The 21,503-nt window shown below is 51.5% G+C and overlaps 1 protein-coding gene across 4 annotated transcripts in view; it reads right to left on the bottom strand.

The window, feature by feature from the left end:
• DNAH9 (dynein axonemal heavy chain 9) overlaps positions 1-21,503 on the bottom strand; it is a 148,550-nt gene that overhangs the window by 66,304 nt on the left and 60,743 nt on the right. For all 4 annotated transcript variants that reach the window (XM_048323778.1, XM_048323779.1, XM_048323781.1 and 1 more), the window contains 6 exons: positions 20,442-20,603; positions 18,807-19,040; positions 13,115-13,375; positions 10,364-10,789; positions 6,615-6,734; positions 936-1,124 (listed from right to left, as the gene is read on the bottom strand). In XM_048323778.1, coding sequence (XP_048179735.1) covers positions 936-1,124; positions 6,615-6,734; positions 10,364-10,789; positions 13,115-13,375; positions 18,807-19,040; positions 20,442-20,603 — 1,392 coding nt within the window. The remainder of the gene's footprint in view (positions 1-935; positions 1,125-6,614; positions 6,735-10,363; positions 10,790-13,114; positions 13,376-18,806; positions 19,041-20,441; positions 20,604-21,503) is intronic.

Raw genomic sequence — 21,503 nt, 5'->3', positions numbered from 1 at the left:
GAGGAGGCCGTGGAGATGCTCCATGAGGTGAGGGCTGGAGCCCCTCTGCTCTGGAGCCAGGCTGGGAGAGCTGGGGGTGCTCACCTGGACAAGAGAAGGCTCCAGGGAGAGCTCAGAGCCCCTTGCAGGGCCTAAAGGGGCTCCAGGAGAGCTGGAGAGGGACTGGGGACAAGGGATGGAGGGACAGGACACAGGGAATGGTTTCCCACTGCCAGAGGGCAGGGATGGATGGGATATTGGGAAGGAATTCCTGGCTGTGAGGATGGTGACATTTCTCAGCACAGTCAGGTCATTTTTGGAACAATATTGCACCTCTTAACTAAGTTTCTGGCTTAGTATTAAGAAATGCAGAATGAAGTTTCCCTCTCTCAGCCCAAGGAACTGCCTGCTTCGGTCAGTCCTTTGATCTGGGCATCTCTGCCCCACTGGGACCTTATTTAAAATCTTCTTGGCACCATTTGTAGGAGAGGACCCTGTTAAAATTAGTGAAATATTAAATAAGTTTCAAGCACAATGATCTCCATCTGGTCCTAACAGCATGACATGGATAAAACCAGCTGAGAGGCATGGCCAGCATGACCAGAGCTTGTGTTCAGAATGAAAAAACACCTGGATTTTTTCCAAGCCTACTGGAGAGCTGGCAGCGAGCTCTGCCCGCTCCAAGTAATTCCTCCTCCATATTCCCCCCTCCTTCATGGCTGTGGACAAAACTGCAGGGCTGGGCTCTGTGTTTGGGATTTCCCTGAGTACATGAAGGAACTTCCTGGAGCAAGGCCACCACATTTTCCCCAGGGAGGAGTAAAGACCATGTCCTGATCCTCGCTCCAGCTCGGTGAAGACACAGTGATGTCCCTCACTTGAGAGATCCCCTGTGGGCACCAGGATTTACACATTAATCCCAGTAGCAACAGCTTCTCAGAGGAATCAGAACCTACTTTTAGCTGGTGCAAATAGGGCCTCCAGACACCATCCAGGAGGTCCTGGCGGTATTTCTTGGTGAAGTAGCCCAGGTAGGAGACGAAGGCCGTGGTCAGCAGGACGTCTCCACACAAGGTGCTCTGCTGCTGTTTGAAGTCCTTCACGGCCTCAGCCCATCTGACATTTTCAGAGGCAAGTCCCCCAACCTGCAAGTTCCAAAGTCAGATTGATCATTCATACAGTCATGGAATGGTTTGGGTTGGGAGGGACCTTAAATCCCACCCAGTGCCAGCCCTGCTGTGGCAGGGACACCTCCCACTGTCCCAGGCTGCTCCCAGCCCCAATGTCCAGCCTGGCCTTGGGCACTGCCAGGGATCCAGGGGCAGCCCCAGCTGCTCTGGGCACCCTGTGCCAGGGCCTGCCCACCCTTGCAGGGAAGGATTACAGAAGCATTTAAGCCCATCAGTTGTTAATTGCCTTAATGCCACAGATTCCCACGTCATTACACCGTCTCCCACACAGAACACTCCTCTCCACAGCCCTCAGTATGTCACACAATTTATTATCACACCAGGTACGTGGGATTTTGATCACAATTCCCTTCAGATTCTGTCAAAAAAATGTTTTCTTGCACCTATTTTTCATCAGCATCCAATGTCCAGGCAGTGCAGCTGGGGCTTTGATGAGGTTCAGCATCTCGTTGTAAAATAATTTACCTCTACATGCAAAGATCACTTATTTGGCCATCAGTACTTTTTGGGGTACCATTGGAATTAGGAATGGAATGCAGCCTTCAGCTCGCAAGCCAGAAAAACCCAACCCAGTTTTGAATTGACCTCATGGGTTTGAGATGGAGAATGCCAGATCTTATGGTGAAATTCACAATCAGCCTCCTGCTGCCAGGGAGAAACCAGTCTCCATGTACAGCTCTGGGCACATCCACAGCAGGCACAGCTCCCCTCTGCTCCCAGGCCTCTGCCACCGGGGCCAACCAGCACCTTCTACTTTTCTTCCTCAGCCCACAGTCCACAGTCCACATGAACTTATGGTTATTTTTCTTCATATTTCTCATTTCCACTAAAACCTCCTCTGTATCCTTCTCCTCTTCAAGCCTCCCCATGTAAGGAATACTGGTGTGACATTGTCCATTTTTCCAGGCCCCTGTTCAGTGTTAAACAGGCCCAGCTCTGACACTAATCCCTGTGACAAGCCCTGGCAACACCTCCAATAGTTCATTCCCCTAAACTGGCTATTTTGCCACCTTAACCTGCTGTGCAGACGCAGATCCCCAGCATGGGAAGGCAACACCTGCAGACCCTCACTGAATTTCACTGTCACACCTTCCAACCTGGCCAAGTCCTGTTTCCAGCAGAATCTTGCCGAGAGTCAGCGCCACCTTCACATTCCCAACACAAACTCGCTCCCGTGGTTGGTTCTGCTTCACTCCAGATCAAACAGCTCTCCTTCCACCCTTGTACCTCCATATCCCCTGATAAACAGCCAGGATCTTTTAAGCCAAGAAGTTACTGAGCTCCCCTCTGAAACCCTTCAGCACAGGCTCTGCAGGGCAGACCCACAGGCAGCCTCCTGCAGCTGACAGCAGCCCCTGGCCTGGGAACACTGTACACACAAGCACAGCTCTGGACACAACTTCCAGCTTCCCACAGCTGCAGACTTCAGGACCTTCTGACCCAGAGCTTGTATCCTTGTGCTTAACAGCCACTGATGATTTTTGACTTCATGACCGAGCCTAAGCTGCTGTGGATATCAACCCAACTTTTGGCATCTACAGCATCCCGTGGGCAGGAGATCCACAGTTCAGCTGTTCTTTGTATAAAAGTACATTCTTTGATGTGCTGCCTGAACTTCTCAATTGCTAAAACGTTTGTCCAGTGCAAAACCAGGGAACAATCCTGCTGGCACCAGCTTCTCTGCACCACTCAGGATTCCAAGCCCTCAGTACCCCTCTGCTGTCTTCTTTTCAGGTTGAAGAGCTTTAGCCTCTTCAATAATTCCTCACACAAGAAGCAGCCTTTGATTTTCCTTGCAATCCTTATCTGCACCGACTGATGCAATCTTTATTATCTGGTTCCTTTTATTGTTGCTGTCTCTGCACCATTTCCCATTCTCCTCCAGCCTTTGAGGTGCAGCAGAGGGGGCGGCGGTCATGCTGCACATTCGAGATTTATTTAGAAGGTATTCACAGAGCAAGATGGGGATTTTTCTGTTTTGTTCTCCCTTCTTTTCCTAATAAACCCTAATATCCGGTTTCAGATGGGCTTTGGGTTTGGTGAGGGCTTTTTGCTCCCGGGAGCACAGAGCTCACAGCACTCTTAACTCCATCCTTTCACTCCTGAGTGATAACAATCAGCTCAGCATCACTTACAGGGCATGTGAAATACAACCTAATTTTACCAATGTACTTTACATTACATTTATCTACCTGGTGTTTCACCCCTCCATCACTTGGGACTATTTTTACAATTCTTTATAGACAGTCGACATCACCACTGTGGAGCCGCGCGACCCCCTGCACACCAGCTCGTTTATGACTCATGGAATCACAGAACCACAGGCTGGTTTGGGTGGGAAGAGACCTTAAAGCCAACCCAGTGCCACCCCTGCCATGGGCAGGGACACCTCCCACTGTCCCAGGCTGCTCCAAGCCCTGTCCAGTCCAGCCTTGGGCACTGCCAGGGATGCAGGGGCAGCCACGGCTTCTCCAGACAATCAGTTTCTTCTGATGAACACAAGAACTAACAGACACCTGCAAAAATACCTCTGATGGCTTTTCTGCCCTGCCCAAACCGCCCCTTTGGATCAGGGAAAACTGCCTCTGGGAAGTCTGACCCCTCCCAGGAGCAGAAAGAGCAGCCTCAGGTTTTCTTTGTCCCACCCGACCTCAGAGCTGTCCCTAAATGTGCCCCAGCTGAGCTGCTGTGCATAAACATGAGCCACCACCATCCTCACAGAGCTGCAGAGGTTCCCCAGTGCCTTTTGCTGGTCTCAGACTGGGCTGATGTCCCCTTAGCCTTGCTAGGAAGATGCTCGTGATAGGATTAGGACCTCAGCTGCCTTTCCTAGGGCTGCACAATGCGTAGGGCAAAGCCTGATCCAACACATCCAAGCCTCCCTGGCTGCTGCACTGAGCTCCTGGTTCAGAGGGGAACAATCTGTTCTCAATCCATAGGCACAGGTCTGCATCTTGCATCACTGAACCTCATCCCATTCCTGTGGTTCCCATATCCACACCATCCAGTTCTTTCATCTACAGCAATGCTGCCTCTTTATGTGAGGGGATTCCCAGATTTATGTTGTCAGCCTTGGAAGTTAGTTTTATCATGGAAAGCCATATTCCTTACAGTGGAACGAAGGCTGGAAAATAACAAGGATCAGGCAGCACAGGCTATACCTGCCCTGCTCCTCCTCTCTTCCAGACACCTGCAGGAGTCCAGCTGGAGCTGGACAGGCCCTGGTCTCAGCCCACATATCTCATCTTATCCTACTCCTTGAAAAAGAAGCAGAGCACTGCTTTTAAGTTATTGGTCACTTTTAAGGATCATTCATAAATTATCCTTAATCTCAGCTACAGTAACAGGGCAGAGGTCAATTCTTGCACCTTTCCTTTGTAGTTTTTATAGATGAAGCATCCATAGGTCTCCCCTCCAGTCTTCTTGAGGTCAACTCCCATCTTTCTCCCACAGCCCTTCTAACACCAAGAAGTCTTTATTGATCTGATTTTCCCGGTACTCAGAGGTGCTTCCATGCTCCTAATTAATTTTTTCAGGTTACTTTCTATCTCCTTAGGTCCTAGAGGCTTTTTTCTTCTCCTTTGCTTGGATCACACACTACTGCCAGTTTTAAAACGTTCCAGACATCCCAGGTGTCTCCCACCTCAGATCCTAGAAGTCATTGGAATTCTTTTTATTTAGCAAGCAGCAAATTAAAAGCTACTCCTTCGATTACCTTTGGCTCTTTGGTAATGTCAACATGAACAACCATTCACCATTCCCCATCCACCTTCTGCACACCAGTCATGACTTTAGGGGCTTCTGTTGCATCCATCCTCTCTACACCTTTTCCAAAGGGAACAGCCCCAATCTATTCCCTCTCTTCTCATGTGGAAGTGGTTACACACTTTGTTGTAGCTTTCCTAGGCTGCTCACAGCCCTCTCAGACAGGGTAACCACGTGTGGGATGTAGGCACTGACAGACCCGATACAATGACGCTTAACTTCTGTTTCCTGAGGTTTTTTCTACCAATTAGTAATATTCAATTTGTCTTTTTTTCCTCCTGTCAAGTGCCACGCTGCTGTTCCTGAGAACTCTCTGCAACAACTCCAAGAGCTCTTCTGTGAGTGATAATGGTGCAATTAGGCCCTATCCATGTAACTGCATGATTACAGTTTGTTTTCCCTGCACACGTTATTTAGCATTTGTCACCACTAGATTTCCTCCTCTGCATTAGCGCACACCCACTCACAAACACCGCTCAGCAGCCAGCCTCCCTTTCTGGTGCACAGATCCTGGCCCTTGGATCCTGAAGCCTCTTCCTTAGAAGTCACCAGGAGCTCGTGAGATGCCAATGTGGCACTGGACTCAATCCCCCAGGTTCATTTGTCAATCCAAAGCATCGCTCTCCATCTTCAGTTACATTCTTTATACAACCTCAGACGTGTTTGTTTCAAAGTCTGGGAACTTATTTCTACCCACAGCCACACCGGTGACACTTCTTGAATGTCAAATGAGCTGCACATCGGTGAGGGCTGTCAGGCTCTGTTCCCAGAGCAAAGCCAGGATGACACAGGAGATGGTGTGCAGTGCAAGGCAGGAGCCTGGGATGCGAGGGGTTCCTTGCCTACACTGCAGAAATGATGAATTTTGGACAGTGTAGAATCACAGAACTGCTGAGGTTGGAAGCTGTTCCCAGGTCATGGGGTGGGGAAGAGATGTGGCCTGGCCTGGGATGTGGTGTCATAGAAGAGTTGGGGTTGGAAGGGACCTCAAAGCCCATCCAGTGCCACCCCTGCCACAGGCAGGGACACCTCCCACTGTCCCAGGCTGCTGCAAGCCCCAATGTCCAGCCTGGCCTTGGGCACTGCCAGGGATCCAGGGGCAGCCCCAGCTGCTCTGGGCACCCTGTGCCAGGGCCTGCCCACCCTCACAGGGAAGGATTTTTCCATATATCTAAATTAAATTTCCCTTCTTTCAGTTTTCCTCATTCTCCCTTGTCCTGTCACTACAGTTCCTGATGCAAAACCCTTCTCCAGCTCCTTGCAGGCCCCTCTCTAAATGCCTTTGGACTCTGACTTGGAGGACACCGAGGCTTTTAGAGAGCTTTTCATTCCAATTCTTGTCATTTCAAGACCTGTAAAACTACAGGCGAGTTCCCACCTTTGCTTTTATGATACCACTTCTGACTCATAGAGCTCTGGCCCATCAGCACCTGCTCACACCTTTAAGGCCCAAGAAGGAGGCGAGAGCTGTGATGGCAGCAGAGCCAGGCACCTTAACGAGCAGAGCTGCCCTGATGCACAGAAACAGCCACTGCAAAAGCATTTTCCTTACTGAAACCTGCTGCAGTGCAGGAAACATTTCCAAAACCACGGGAGGATGGAGCGTGCTGTGTGCACGGGGCTCAGCCCAGCCCTGGCCCCTCCCTCCTGTGCCACCAGAGCTGCCCTGCTGGCACTCACCAGGCGGTTGGCCAGGGCGATGGTGCAGGCTGTGGCTTCAGCTTCCTGCTGGCACTTGAGTTTGTCTGACGTGGCCTTCTCAAACTTGGCCGTGAGCTTGCCCAGGTTCTCGTTGAGGCGCTGCACATGAAAAACAGGAGGAAGTCAGGAACAGCACGGTTTTAACAACTCAGGAACGATGGGGAGCTGTTGGAGGAGTCCAAAAAGCCATGAAGACACTCCAGGAGCTGAAGCCCCTCTCCTCTGGAGCCAGGCTGGGAGAGCTGGGAGTGTTCACCTGGATAAAGCTCCAGGGAGACCTTAGAGCCTCTTCCAGTACCTAAAGGGGGCTCCAGGAGAGCTGAAGAGGGACTGGGGACAAAGGCTGGAGGGACAGGACACAGGGAATGGTTTCCCACTGATGAGAGGGCAGGGATGGATGGGATATTGGGCAGGAATTGCTCCCTGGGAGGGTGGGCAGGCCCTGGCACAGGGTGCCCAGAGCAGCTGGGGCTGCCCCTGGATCCCTGGCAGTGTCCAAGGCCAGGCTGGACACTGGCGCTGGGAGCAGCCTGGGACAGTGGGAGGTGTCCCTGCCCATGGCAGGGGTGGAATGGGATGATCTTTAAGGTCCCTTCCAGCCCAAACCATTCTGGGATCCTGTGATCCTGAGACAAACCCTTGTCCAGAGCTGCCCTGCCCTGTGGCAGGGCTGGACAAGCCCCAGCCCAGCTCATCCACCCCGGGCTGGCACTGGGAGCCAGCACGGAGCAGCGCTGGGCTGGGCTGTGCCACTGCTTGGGACTCACAGCCTTGGCACAGAGCAGAGGCAAAGGACACACAAAATGGATTTATTTGGGGTTTCTGGCTGAGCCCTGATGACAAGTGCTATGGCAGAGCAACGAGCAGGCAGCTGAGGAACCCAAATTTGGTATTTCCTGATGCTACAGCCCCTTGTCTCTGACCAGCCCTTGAGGTTCTGCTGATTCCCCAAGTCCTGCTCAAATCCCCAAGAGGCTCCTGCAGTTCTGCCTGAACCATCTCCAAGCTATGCCCTCACGCTGCTTCCAGCAAGGAATATAAAAAGTCATTCAATTCTGCTCTTCAAGCTGGCTCAAGCATGGGCCAGGAGCCCCCAGTGAGATGGTGCCGTGTCCCCTCCAGGTCACTGGGCTGGGAGGGGCAGGAAGAGACCAAAGCAGCTGCAGAAAAAGCTGGAGAGCCCTTTGCTTGGACAGAGCTGCTCACACTGGGATCTAAACCAAGCCAACAGCTCCCACAAGCACTTGGAGCATTTCGCTTCTGATAAGAGAAGTAATAATTGATTTTATCTGCACCCAGTGCAGACTGCTTAAGGCTAAACTGCTTGTAAATCACTTTAACACCGAGCTACACGCTAGAAACAAACCCAAAAAATGAAAAAGGATTATATTAGAGATCTCTGCAGCTCTCCTGGATACTGGCAAACACAAAGCAGCCTCTCCTTGACCTGCCTTGGAACAATAACACCAAAAGTTTCTGTCCCTGTGTACATTTGGATCTGTGAGCCTACAAAGGCTCGTATAGATGATATTCCACTATAGAAGCAGGATGTGATAATTGAGGATCTATAGAATATGCACTTGGATCTGGGCTGCAGGACAGAGCAGGGCCCCACCAGGGGCACACAAATACAGCTGTGTGCTGTGAACAGCCTCCACCTCCACCAGCCCCCAGGGGCAGAGCACTGAATTCCCAGGCAGGCAAAGAAGACAGAAAGTCCTTAATGTTTTGGACATTCAGAATGTTCTCATTTATTACTACAAATGAGTACGTGGCAGCTTGGGGCCCAGCTGTGAGCAGGTATGAATCACCACACAGCAGTGAAGCTCTCCAAGATATCCCAGATAAGTAAGGATATACCTCCACATCCCTCCCATGCTACCCTGCATCATTCCCCATCTGCAGAGAGGAGAAGGCCCCTAAACCAGGCAGGTTTGTCAGTGCATGCCAGAGAAGCACCAGTAATCTCCCCAAATATTGCAATTTTCTTCAATAAAATCCCACTCCTTAAAAAAAAAAAAAAAAAAACCAACAAAAAAACTCAGGAATAAAAAGCTTTACAAAAGAGAAGCATAAAGGGATGAAAAAAGTTCCCCAGCACTGTATGGCACATGTGAGGTGGGAGAATTGGACACCAAAGCCCTCTAAATCCAGCCCTGCTCCAGGTGCCTCCTTTCATCTGCAGCAGGAGCTCAGCACCAGTTTTTTGTATTTTTAGTTAAAAAGTGTAGTAAGCATTTTAAGAAACAATAAGCCCTTGGAAACATCAAAAGAGCAATGTGTTTTCTAACAGGGTGATGTGCTGGTGGAAGGGGTGAGGGGAGCAGAGGGACCTGCTGCCCCTTGGTCACTCACTGGGACCCTGCCCCTGCTGTGGGTCACAGAAAGGGATCCCACTCCCAAAGAGAGATCCCAAAGCACCCTAAAACCAGGCAGGTTCTGGAGCAGCTGCTTCCCACAGCCTGTTCTTAGCAGGTATCGTGCTGGGAGGGAGCAGGGAGAAAAGCAAGATAAAGCAGGATGTGTTTTCACATAGAGATAATTTTCTGAAGGAAAACGATAAAGGCCTCACTCTACCCTCCGTGGAAATGCATTTTCAATCAGGCTGGAATTTCTTCTATTCAGAGATTTTTTTAAACTTTTTTTTTAAAAGGAGCAAAAATCCAAATAACATCCATGGTGTGTTGTGAGGGAGCTGTGCCGTGACAAATGAGGCTCCTGCAAAACCAGAGCCTGAGTGTGGAGCCAGCCCAGCTCTGTGCTCCCAGCACTGAATCAGCCTCCAGCCCCCGTCCCCCACCCTGTGCAGCACACTAGGAACACACTGGTGTGAGATGATGGGATTTCTGAGGACCTAGGAGTAGAGGTAAAATTTAAAAAATTAGGTGGGACTAATAAGGATTCATATTTAACCTTCCTCTTCAGGTGCAAGCAAGGCTGGAGAAGAACAGAGGAAATGAAAGCAGCAATATACTGTCACAGAATCACAGAATGGTTTGGGTTGGAAGGGACCTTAAACATCATCTTGTTCCACCCCCTGCCATGGCAGGGACACCTCCCACTGTCCCAGGCTGCTCCAAGCCCTGTCCAGCCTGGCCTTGGGATGCAGGGGCAGCCACAGCTGCTCTGGGCACCCTGTGCCAGGGCCTCCCCACCCTCCCAGGGAACAATTTCTTCCCTATATCTAACCTCAATTTCCCCTCTTTCAATTTGAAGCCATTGTCCTTTGTCCTGTCCCTCCATCCCTTGTCCCCAGTCCCTCTCCAGCTCTCCTGGAGCCCCCTTAGGCCCTGAAAGGGGCTCTGAGCTCTCCCTGGAGCCTTCTCTTGTCCAGGTGAGCACCCCCAGCTCTCCCAGCCTGGCTCCAGAGCAGAGCTGCTCCATCCCTCTGCTCATCCTGGTGCCTTCCTCTGGACTCTCTCCAGCAGCTCCAGGCCCCTCCTGTGCAGGGCCTGGGGCAGCTCTGCAGGTGGGGTCTCACCTGAGCACAGGGGCAGAGGGGCAGAACCCCCCCCTTTCCCCTCCCCTGCTGCCCACGCTGGGGGCTCAGCCCAGCACAGGGCTGGATTTTGGGGCTGCCAGTGCACCAGGAGGGAGAGAAAACCCTACAACCCCCCAAACCTTTGGATTCCCACCCCTGCTTAAGGACACAAGTGCTGAGCTCTGCCCGAAGGAGAGGATTCCCCCAGGCAGGGACAAGCAGGACGGGCTCCCCCAAGGGCACTCACGGCGATTTTGGCCTTGACAGTGGCCAGCTTGTCCTGGGCTGCTGCCAGCTCGGCGTTGGCCCTGTCCAGTGCCTGCCTCTTGGGCTGCACCTCGCAGAACACGCGGTGGAAGCGCACGATGTTCAGCACCCACGAGCACAGCCCGGCCGCCGCTGACGACTTGGTGGCCACGAACTCGGGGTTGAACTTGGGGTCTTGCAAATAGGGCTGCAGGGCTTTGAGGCAGTTCTCGTGGATGTTCTCCTTGTTGAACTTGATCAAGGAGTCCAGGAAGCTGTCTACCCTGGCCATGGCCACTCTGGCTGCTTTCCAGCTCCTGTCCTTGGGTATCCTCCCTGCTGGGGCCGTCAGCACCATCACGGCTGCGGTGACGTTGCTGACAGCAGAAGGAGGTGACCCAAAGGACCTCAGCTCCGTCAGATTGGTCTGGAAAGGGGAAAACAAGGTTGTTAGATAAAAACAAATGGGCTTTCTTTTCACTCTGCCACTAATAGAGTCAGGCTCCCAGGCTATCAATCTGATAAATTGGGCTCCTCTCGGCCCCAGCAGTGCTCCCTTTAGATCACTGCTCTGCCTGTTTGCAGCACAGCTGCTCCATTCCCTGCTCCTGACATCCCACCTGGGGCCAGCACAGCACACTGCTCCTCCCCACACTCCTGGGGGAGCAGGAAGCTTTATGCCCTCTCAGAAGATTGGGATAAGTAAGAATGAAAAATATAGGAATTACCCCCAGGCCCTCTAAAACAACCTTCAGAGCTTCCCTTCATGCTCCCTCCTACCCCAGCTGAGATGCCAATGCCAAAGCCATCCTCTGATTCCCACATCCTGCAGCCCTCAGGGTTCAGGGAAAGCAGCAGCTGAGAAGGAGCCCAGGCAATCTCACAGGGCAAGCAGCCAAACTGCACTGGAGGAGCCAAAAGGGCATTTTTGTCTCTAACTCCTGATTTCCCAACTCTTCAAACTCACTATCACATCTGGCTTTGCAGATTTTTATTTTGCAGGTGCTCTGCACTGGGTCTGTCACAACCCACATGCCATTCATCATGATCCATGTAATAATGACCTCAGTTATCTTCTATATATTTGTAATTATCTCATATATGTACGGACTTATCTCTCCATAACACTTTAAATAGCTTCTCAGTTGGCCTCAGTCACTCTCGCTGCCACCAGCCCCCGCAAAAGGCATTACAGCAGGTGACAGAGGGGCTGCAGTAGGTCCCACCCACACAGCCAAAGCCAGGCTGAGCCAGTCCACGGAAAAGGAAAACGAAAAGGAAAAGGAAACTTTAAACTGTCAGGAACACAGAGAGAATTAAACCTGCCAAGGCTGAGCAGGGCCAGCTGTCCTGAGAGCAGTGTGGCTACAGAGGGTTCTGGAGGCACCAAAAGGGAGTATTTAAAGCATCAGAAGGATAATCCAGCACAAACACAGGAGCAGAAATCAAGGTGGGTTCAAGGTGCAGCTGATGAGGAGGAAACAGCCTGGACATGTCCCAGTGGCCATGGCTGCTCTCCTTTTGCAGTGTCACAGAGATGTCCATGCATCCACACCCTCACTGACTGTGTGGATTCATTACTGGATTCTACAACAGCTTTTCTCACTGTTTTCCTTATTAATGTTGCAAATAACCCTGCAGCCCAAGGAAGATGACTGAGATAGTTGGGAAGAAGCTGTACAAACACATACAAACATTGTTGATCATTCATGTCAGCGAGCAGGTCGGGCTCTCTGACACATTCCCAGTCAGCAGGTAAAGGACACTGTGGCTTCCCCTGCTCTGCTACTGCTGCTTTACAGCTCCCTGGAGAAAATCCCAGCATTTTCCCCATCTTTGCCTAATGAGAGATTCCACAGCTCCAGCACAAAACTGGAACTAATGGAGAGACAAACATTTTCCTCTAGCACAATCCTTTCCCTCCCGTGAAGGAAACCCAGAGCACACGTGTCTGCAGCACAGCTACCTCCTTCCCAAAGGCTAATCCAACAGAAACCCTGTTCTGGATGACTCCAAGGTGCTTTCCTGTCCCCCAGCAGGGCTGTGATGGAGCCATGTTTTGAGGCCTTGCTGTGACTGTGGGTTTTCCAGCTGCTGCTGCCCCAGGACACTGCATGAACTGCAGACCAAAGCAAATTGCAGGTCCATCTCTCAGGCACATCACAGAATCACAGAATGGACCAGGTTGGAAAAGACCTTTGAGATCATCAAGTCCAACCTATGACCTAAAACCTCCTCATCGACTAAACCATGGCACTGAGTGCCACATCTCAAAGTCTCGGGCTCCAAAGGGGAACCCCGGGAGCATGCTTGAAGGACAAACCTTCCAAGGTACAAAATGTCTTCCCAAAACCAATCTCCTGCAATCAGAGCAATGCTTATCTCCTGATTACACATTTTCCCAATGGCATCTTCCTTCGGACCAGCTTTGCCTGCTCCTCTCCATGGCAATGAGTGGTCCAGCCTCGTGGGTGGTCTGAGTTCCACCAGGAACCCCAGAATCACAGAATTAACCAGGTTGGAAAAGACCTTTGAGATCATCAAGTCCAACCTACGACCCAACACCACCTTGTCAACTAAACCATGGCACTGAGTGCCACATCCAATCTTTTTTTAAACACTTCTGCACCAGCAGGGAGGAAGCTGGAGGAGGGACAGTACAATGCCCAGAACTTGTGCCATCAGATGACACAGCCCCTCTACCCCAGTGCAGAGGAAAAACACTGGGTTCCCATGGGAATCCTCACCCTACCTTGTTGAGGGTGTTGAGAGCAGCCTGGGCAGCTGCCAGGGCAGGCTCAGCCTTGGCCAGGTCCTCTTCACAGTCCTTCTGCTTCTGCTCGACCTCCTGGGCGATGAGGGCCACCTTCTGCTCCTCCTCATCGGCCACCGCCTTCTTCCTGCTCACCTTCTCTGTCTCCACACCCACCACCTGGATCAGCTTGTCAGCATCCTCGTTCTTCTGCTTCAGCTCCACCTCCTGGGCTGCCAACTTGGCCTTCAGCTCATCCACCTGCAGGGCAGAGACGTGTGTGGGAGCTGGGCTGCCCTGCCTGCTCCTCAGTGCCCAGCACGGGCTCACCCTGCAGCAGGACCCGAGGGCAGGGAGGGCCTGGCTGTCAGGCAGAGTCCTGGCAGCACAGGGGAGCATTTCTGGCCGCTGGCAAGAGCCTGCTGCTCCCTTTGCTCGTGGGACACATGGTGCACACGGCAGAGCAGGCTGGAAGCAGTGAGGAGCCCATCAGAGAGCCCAGCTCCAGCAGGATGCACGGCTCTGGGAGCTGACCCAGCCCTGCTCCCGGACAGAGGGACCAAGGCAACACGGACACTGCTGTGGGCAGGATCCAGTGGGAAGGAGGAGGAAGCATATTTCAGATATCCTTGGGATGATTTCATACAGCCCAGGAGCCCCATCACACACCAGGCACGTGCAGGGAGCTTCTGTCACTGTAAAGCCAAAACCCTCAGCTTTGTGCACGAGCTCTGATGTCACATCCCCCCGGACAGAGGTGTGCAGGTGCTGTGCCTTGGGGAGGTGACAAGGGCTGCAATTCAGCCACACTTGAGCCTCTCAGCCTTGCCACCAGCAAACCCAGGCACACGGAGGTTTGGAGCAGGACCTGTGCCCCAGGAACTCCCCGAGCCTCCTGCTCACCCCGGCACACCCTGACCCTCCCACCCCTGCAGCCTGGGCCCCAGGCACAGGGCAGGGGCAGCACCTGCTCTGAAACCATTGGTGCTGCAGGCTTGTGGCAGGAATCACAGAGCCATGGAATGGTTTGGACGGGAAGGGACATTAAATCCCATCCAGTGCCACCCCTGCCATGGCAGGGACACCTCCCACTGTCCCAGGCTGCTCCCAGCCCCAGTGTCCAGCCTGGCCTTGGGCACTGCCAGGGATCCAGGGGCAGCCCCAGCTGCTCTGGGCACCCTGTGCCAGGGCCTGCCCACCCTCACAGGGAACAATTCCTTCCTAACACCATTTTTCTCCCCAGGAAGATTGCAGTTGGGATCTGCTGACAGCTCCAGCCCTTGGCAGAGATCTGAGGGTCAAGGGGCTTTAAATGTGATGTCAGATGGGCTTGAGAAGGGATGTCCCCTTGAGATGGCAGCCAGGAGGCCACCAGCAGGGCCGTGGTGGCAGCTCCTCACACCCTGCTCACAGCAGGAGCCCTCAGCAGCGTTTGCCCAGGGGGAAGCTCACACAGGCTCTCACCTGCAGACAGAAAACCTCCTGCTAAAATCCCCATTTCAGTGAATTTACCCAGACTCTGAGCAGACCACAGAGGCTTTTGCTGCCTGATATCAGGCTCATAAAGGTTCACTCAGAGCTCCTGGGGCACATCTTTACCCACACAAAAATCCTCACAGGAAGGGAAGCCAGACACTCGTTTTGGCTATACCAGAAGGGAGAGCACAGGCTGCAATCCACAAACTGAAGCTGTTGACATTTGGCATCGGCTTCACGTGGAGAGCAGTTTTTCAGGGCTCTCCACATGCCCTCCATCCATCATCATCCCCTGCTGCCTGGCACTGTGGGACTGCTCTCACCAGGACAAAGGCACAGCTGTAAATCTGGGCTCACGTGAGCACATAATCCCCTCGTGTGACAAACCCAGCGGCAGCTCCTTGTTCAGCTCCACGTCTCAGGGGCTGCAGGAAATTGAAGTGGGCTCTGCTGATGGCAGATATGGCTGTGACCTTCTGCCCAGAAATCAGCCTTTGTGTGCTGGATACTCACACAAACGGGAGCTCCTGGGGTTTACATGAGCAGCACAAAACAAGCAGGGGATTAGAATCCCTGGGCACTCAACAGCACCACAAAGAGCAGGGTAAGCTCAGCCCAGGGGAACAGACAATGCCCTGCTGAGCACATGCAGCAATGGGAGGGGAAATGACTGCAGACATTGTCAGGATTTTAAAAAAGCAAGGACGCAGGAGAGGGACTATTTGCAAGGGCCTGCAGTGACAGGACAAAAGGGAATGGCTTCAAACTGAAGGAGGGCAGGTTTAGATGGGATATCAGGAAGAAATCCTTCCCTGGGAGGGTGGGCAGGCCCTGGCACAGGGTGCCCAGAGCAGCTGTGGCTGCCCCTGGATCCCTGGCAGTGCCCAAGACCAGGCTGGACATTGGGGCTTGGAGCAGCCTGGGACAGTGGGAGGTGTCCCTGCCATGGCAGGGGGTGGAATGAGATGAACTTTGAGGTCCCTTACAACTCAAACCATTCTGGATTCTGTGATTCCATGAGAAACCTGTGAGCAGCTTCCTGAGTGCAGAACAATCTGATAAGCAATTAGTAATGTGAGGTGGAAAGCGAAAGAGCAAAGCAAATGAGAAATTCAAGGGTAATGTGCTGTGACTTCATCAGGGAAAGGAAGGGAGAAGCCCTTGCCTACGATCAGAACAGCATGAGAAAAATTATTAAAGAGAAGAAAACCTGGAGGGCAGGCTCCCAGAAGACTCATTTTATCTGATTGTCCCTGCCTTGTTTCAAGAACACAAAATACATCAAAAGGTCGGCGATTAATTGATAGCACCAGCCAGGCTCGAATCTGGAATCCAGTGATGCAATATTAACCAAAGCCATCCTCAGAATTACTCAGCAATGGGCGCTGACCTCTTGGTGGCACACAGCACTCTGAAAAACAAATGACTCATCCCACACGTCTTCCCAATCCATTATGTCCTAATAGGAAGGAGGCTTCAGCTCCCCTGAGTGCTGAGGATGCTTCTGTCTGCAGGGAGAGATGGTTATGAGCTGATGGGAAACATTGCTGGAGGAGGAAGGCTGGTCAACAGCATCAAGGTGTCCGAATCTCCAAAGGACAAAAAAAGGGTAGAGGGGACCACAGTAAAAGGAGGCAGAGAGGTTCTTTTGAAACTGGAACAGCAAAGTCAAAAATACCTGCAGCTCCTGGCCCCACAGCCCCTCGTGCTGAGGCCACTTTGAGCCCACAGAAACACACAAAGCTCATAATTAACTTGTCATGGTACCAAGCAGCAGGGCCCTGGAGAACACCAGTGCTGAGTGCCAGTCCTCAGAGCTGAGACACAGCCAGGTGACACCCAGGGATCAAAATCCTCCACTTTTGCTTTGAAAATGCCCCTCCACCCCCAGCACATCACTCCCAAGCACAACCTGCAGATGACACACCTGAGAGAGAGAGAGAGGACTCATCACTTCCTCAGCCCCAAGACTAAGCATTTCCACGGGTGAATGTAAAGTTCAACCTTTTAAATCCATATTCAAGATTGAACATGCTGGTGTGATTTCCAGTCCTGACAAACATCCACACTCTGCTTTCAAATCAACAGCAGATTTGACTGTTGCGCACATCTGGTAATTTAGGTGTTTAATTTTAGGCCCCCAGTGCTAATTTTAAACTCGAATTTGACATATTTGTCCTCACTGCTCTGCATCTTAATTACCTGCACAAGGAGGCACCTCTCACCCCAGCCGCACCCCAACCAGACACAAACATTGTGCTCTTTCACCCTTGTTGTGATTTGATTTTCCCATCCTTCCCATTGCCTCCAAGTCCTCCACCACTGCTTTGTGGCTCATCAGTGAGCCCTGCCCACACAGCAGCCACTGAAGAGAAGCCTGAAGAATGCAGAAGGGTTCCCATGAGTCACAACAGACCCGGGGACTTGTTCTCAAAAGATTCGTTTCATATCAGCTGCTCCCAAAAAATAAACTTAATCCATCTTATCCACCACTGGGGACTCCTCAAAAAACAGCAGCACCCCACAGGTCCATCAGAACTATTGCCTGCATGGGTGAGGTGAGGTCAGGTGAGGTCAGGTTGTTGGAAAATATACCAAGTTTCAAATTTTTGATTTTAAAACTTCAGTCAGGTTTGTTTACCCCAAGGAAAGGGAATTGAAGTTTCTTTCCAGGGCATTGCTCCACCAGGCAAGGCCTGATGAACTCAACATCTCAACAGACTGGGAGTAGCACAGAAGATACACAAAATACAATGACTGTCAATGTCCATTAATGAACATCAACCCCAAACATCACCCCTGGCATGGTCAGAGACACCTGGACTGGGAAAAGAGAGATAAGAGAACCAAGGAATGAGGACCTAATTAGCATCAGAGGTGAAGAGATCTGTAACCAACAGGAAACCAAATACAAAGAACTCTGTAACTTGGGACCAATGAACACTGAACCAACGAATCTCTCTGGGTTTTGACTGTATAAAGTTTGTGAAAAATCTGGTCAAATCCATGCGTCATGGAAGGATTTTCTCTGCACACCTGGGCTATGTGTGGGTGAAACGATTTTGGTTGCACATCCTGGCCAGAATAAAGGAATGCCTTGATTCTCTAACACTAAAAATATTGCTGGAGGGGTTTCATTTTTCCCACAGTTTCAGCGGTGAGGTGAGGTGAGGTGAGGTGGGGTGAGATGAGGTGAGGTGAGCACTGAGGGCACGGCCTGGTCACTCTGGTGGGTACCACCAGCGCTCTCTGCTACCCCTTCCCTACAAAGGAGATGCTAAAACCTGCACAGGACGTGGCATGTACTCAGCCCTCCTGTGCCCTGCTCTGTGAGCAGAGGCTGTTTGAAGGGAGATGGAGACATCAGCACTGAGAGGCACCAGCCCAGCCCATCCATCAGCCCAGGCAGGCGCGTGTCCCCTGGAGCGTGACAGACGTGACTGATGTCCCCAGCGCTACCCAGAGCGGGTGTGTGGAAGGGGATGGACCTGCCAGTCCTTCATTCTCACCAACCCCCCTGCACTCCTCCAGAGCAGCTTCAGGACAGCCCCATTTGCCACTGTAGAAGCTTTGCAAGCAAACATCTGTGAGAGTTAATAGGATATGAAATGGAGAGAAAAATGGGAGTGCAGCAACAGACGTAGGTGTCACTGCAGAGAGGTTTGGGAAATACCCAGAACAACTTCCAGTCATTGCCAGAGGAGAGTGCCAGTGTGAGTCTTTAGCAGGGGGATTTTGGGATGACTAATGTGCATTTCAGACATGTATTAGCTTTCTTTAAAGATGGATAGCATAATGGAAGGAGAAATGAACATCAGCCTCATTTTAACAGCACGCACTATTTAGTTTGAAAGAGTCTTGCTGAAGTTATTGTAGATTTCCTGGATGCAGCTCCAAAAATCACTGACTATCCTGTATTTCCTAAGCTGTTTCATCACCCCAGCTGAAATTTAACCCCTAGAAGAGGATGGCAGAGTCAGCTGGATCCCAGCCTCATTTTATTTACTGAAATCTTTCAGTTACCCCCAAACAGCAGAGACTGGACACACACCTCTGCATTCTCCTTTCCAGCACAGAGCATCACTTCTGCTCCTCCAAAAACCCAGCTCAAGCCCAGACTAGAGCCAGGATCCAGCAGAATTTTTTTTTCCCCTGTAAAATTCTCCCTCGAACCAGACAAGAGAAACAAGGAAAACCAACCCCAAGGGGTTCTGACCTGTGCAGAAGTGCTCTTGAGCTTCTCCAGGCCATTCTCCAGCCGCTCCATTTTTGCCTTTAAATCCTTGTCCTTCTTCAGCAGCAGGTTCTGGTAGAGTTTGATTTGCTCCAGGAAGGACTTGGGGGTGGTGTAGTTGTAGCGGCGCTCGTTGCTCAGGTACAGCCGGGACATCTCGTTGACACTGATGTGGACGTGAGCCATGAATTTGCTTATTGAATCTTTCACTGAATCCTAAAGGGAAGATGGGGAGATGAGGAGAAGTTGTTTTAAATAGAAAACTATACATAACACAGGTCTGTGCTGAATAGAAAGGAATTTGGTAACTTTTCATTCTGCTGCAGCACAATCCGGGACGTAACACCTCAGCTGATCCCTTTTCACTGTTATCTCTAAAATAACTTTGTTGCTCGTGTACTTTATACCTCTTTTGATATCTTTTTATCTCACACATTATCTTATTCCAAGCAATTTCTCTACAAAATAACAGCTCTTATAAGTATAAATTTGGGCTTTTCTTCTGTACAAATGGGAAAAGTGCACACTCCTAAAAAGAAACATTGTAGACTTTATTCTTCCTAAATCCTGCCCAGACAAACTAAATAAACAGAAACGAATCTCTATTCTAATAGCAGGTTGTCAGCACTGGGAACTTGACCTATTTTTGCCCTTGAGAATTCCAGAGGCTCAGACTCAAGTGGGGAGAGCAGAGCGTGTGTGTTCCTTGCAGTGCTCAGGAGCAGCAGATTATTTTCTGTGGGTGTTTGGGGCTCCCTCTGCGCTGGCAGAGCCGTCCTTTCCCTGGCAGTGCCACCAGCACCCAGTAACACACCAGGCACACAGGAGCGTGGGGCCCGTGGCTCTGCTGCCGAGCTCCACAACCCTCTCCAAAAAACCTGGAACGTGCCTCAAGGATGGTTTGGTTGAGTTCAACGCACTTCAGTGCTACCAGTGATGGACAGACACCAGCTGTGTGTCTGTCCTGGATGTGTTGGAGTGTCGCGATAGAGGGGAAACCCAGACGCTCAGTATGAGTGATCAGCAGGAATCCGATTTATTGATTGTACCAGAGCTCCTTATATACTAACAATAATAAGCTTTATGCATATTCGTAACGGCGCATTCTAAGTGGTTCACGTCGATTAAGCTGATTCTAAACCCCTCCTTAGACCCCCTTTCGTGGTCAGCAGTTCTGCCTTTTTTCCCTGGCCTTCTAACCACAGATGTCTATTGTTTATACTGCCAAAACCTAACCTTGCTGGCTCTGCAAATAAACCCATAGTTCAGCAGTAAGACTCAATGGTGGTTCAGTTACTGAGCAAGATACATGTAATATTCTGTAACTTCAGTTGTTACGCAGGATGTGTGGTGCATTGTCTTATGAGACCTTGCTCAGCTAGCTGCAAGGGCCTATGTGCCCGTTCTCACGTAGCCAGCTTCTCAGATCAGTAAGCTGCAAAGAATCTGTATATCCCGAATCTATATGTCCCTTTTCACGTAACCAATCTCTCACATTGGAGGGCAACCTCACCCTCCTTTCAGCAGTGCCCACCTGGTGTGAGACACGGAGCCACTCCTGGCTGTGGCCAGCCCTGTCCCCAGGGTCCTCTGGCAGGAACCGTGCTGGCTGCTCACCTGCAGGGTGTCCATGTCCCGCAGGAAGCGGAGGCTGACGGACTCCAGGGCCTCCCGGGGCCACGGCTGGAAGCAGTCGAGGGTGGTGCAGCTGACCAGGGCCGGGAACCTGCGGCTGCGGAGGCGCAGCTTGGGGCCCACGGGGGACAGGCACAGCGCGACCTGCGGGGCACACGAGGGCAGGGAAGGAGGAGCAGGGCTGGGATCTGCCCCTGCAGCCCATCTCGGGCTCCAGCAGCCCCTTCCCAGGGAGGATCCCACCCCACCAGCTACAGCAGCCTCTGTGCTGGATCACTTGTGCTGTCTAAAGGCCCCCGGGTGATGACACAGACGGTGTGTCCCGCACTTGAGTGCACCTTCATGCCAGCACCAGGCAGCAAACCCTGGGCTCAGGGAAGTCCCTTCCTCAGGTAAAAGCACTGCAGCAGGCACCCCCGGGCCCCAGAAGCAGCAAAGGGGCACAGAAGGTCATTGTGCTGAAAAATAAACACCCCTGAGAGCTGCAGCCCAACCTCCCCACGGGGCAGCCCAGAGCATGTCCACCCCACACACCTGCACCAGGGTGGATGGGGAGCACCAACCCTGATGCCTTCAAGAACCTGGAAATAAAACACCACACTTTGGAGATAATATTAGTCCAGGAGGCAGCAGAAAGGCTGGTCTTTATTGGAGGCCTCCAGGGGCAGACATGGAAAATGTCCACACAATGCCCACCCCCACCTGGGGTGAATAGAGTTCTGTAAGTTTAGCAAATTGGCATATTTGACAAAAATCACCAATTAGAGACCTAAGAGGTGAGAGAATTTCCCCCCTCTCTAAATCCTCCCCCCTCAGATGGAAACTAAACTTTGTTCACAAAAATGTGTCTCGAAGAGCTGTTTTTGGCCTTGGCTCCCAAAAAGAACCAAGATAGGAGAGGCACCTTGTACCCCCTGGGGCTTGGGGCTCTGGAATGGGTTTTGTGTTTCTGCCTAGGGAAAAAGTTGGGAGAAGTACTGGGACCAGCTACTAATGCAATAATAGGCTACAAAGGTGTGTGTAAAGAACACAGAGAATATACAA

Source organism: Corvus hawaiiensis, chromosome 19 (assembly GCF_020740725.1).
Source record: "Corvus hawaiiensis isolate bCorHaw1 chromosome 19, bCorHaw1.pri.cur, whole genome shotgun sequence".
NCBI classification, from domain to species: Eukaryota; Metazoa; Chordata; class Aves; order Passeriformes; family Corvidae; genus Corvus; species Corvus hawaiiensis.
The sequence above is the reverse complement of the archived record's forward strand: the minus strand, read 5'-3'. Positions and strand labels throughout refer to the sequence as shown.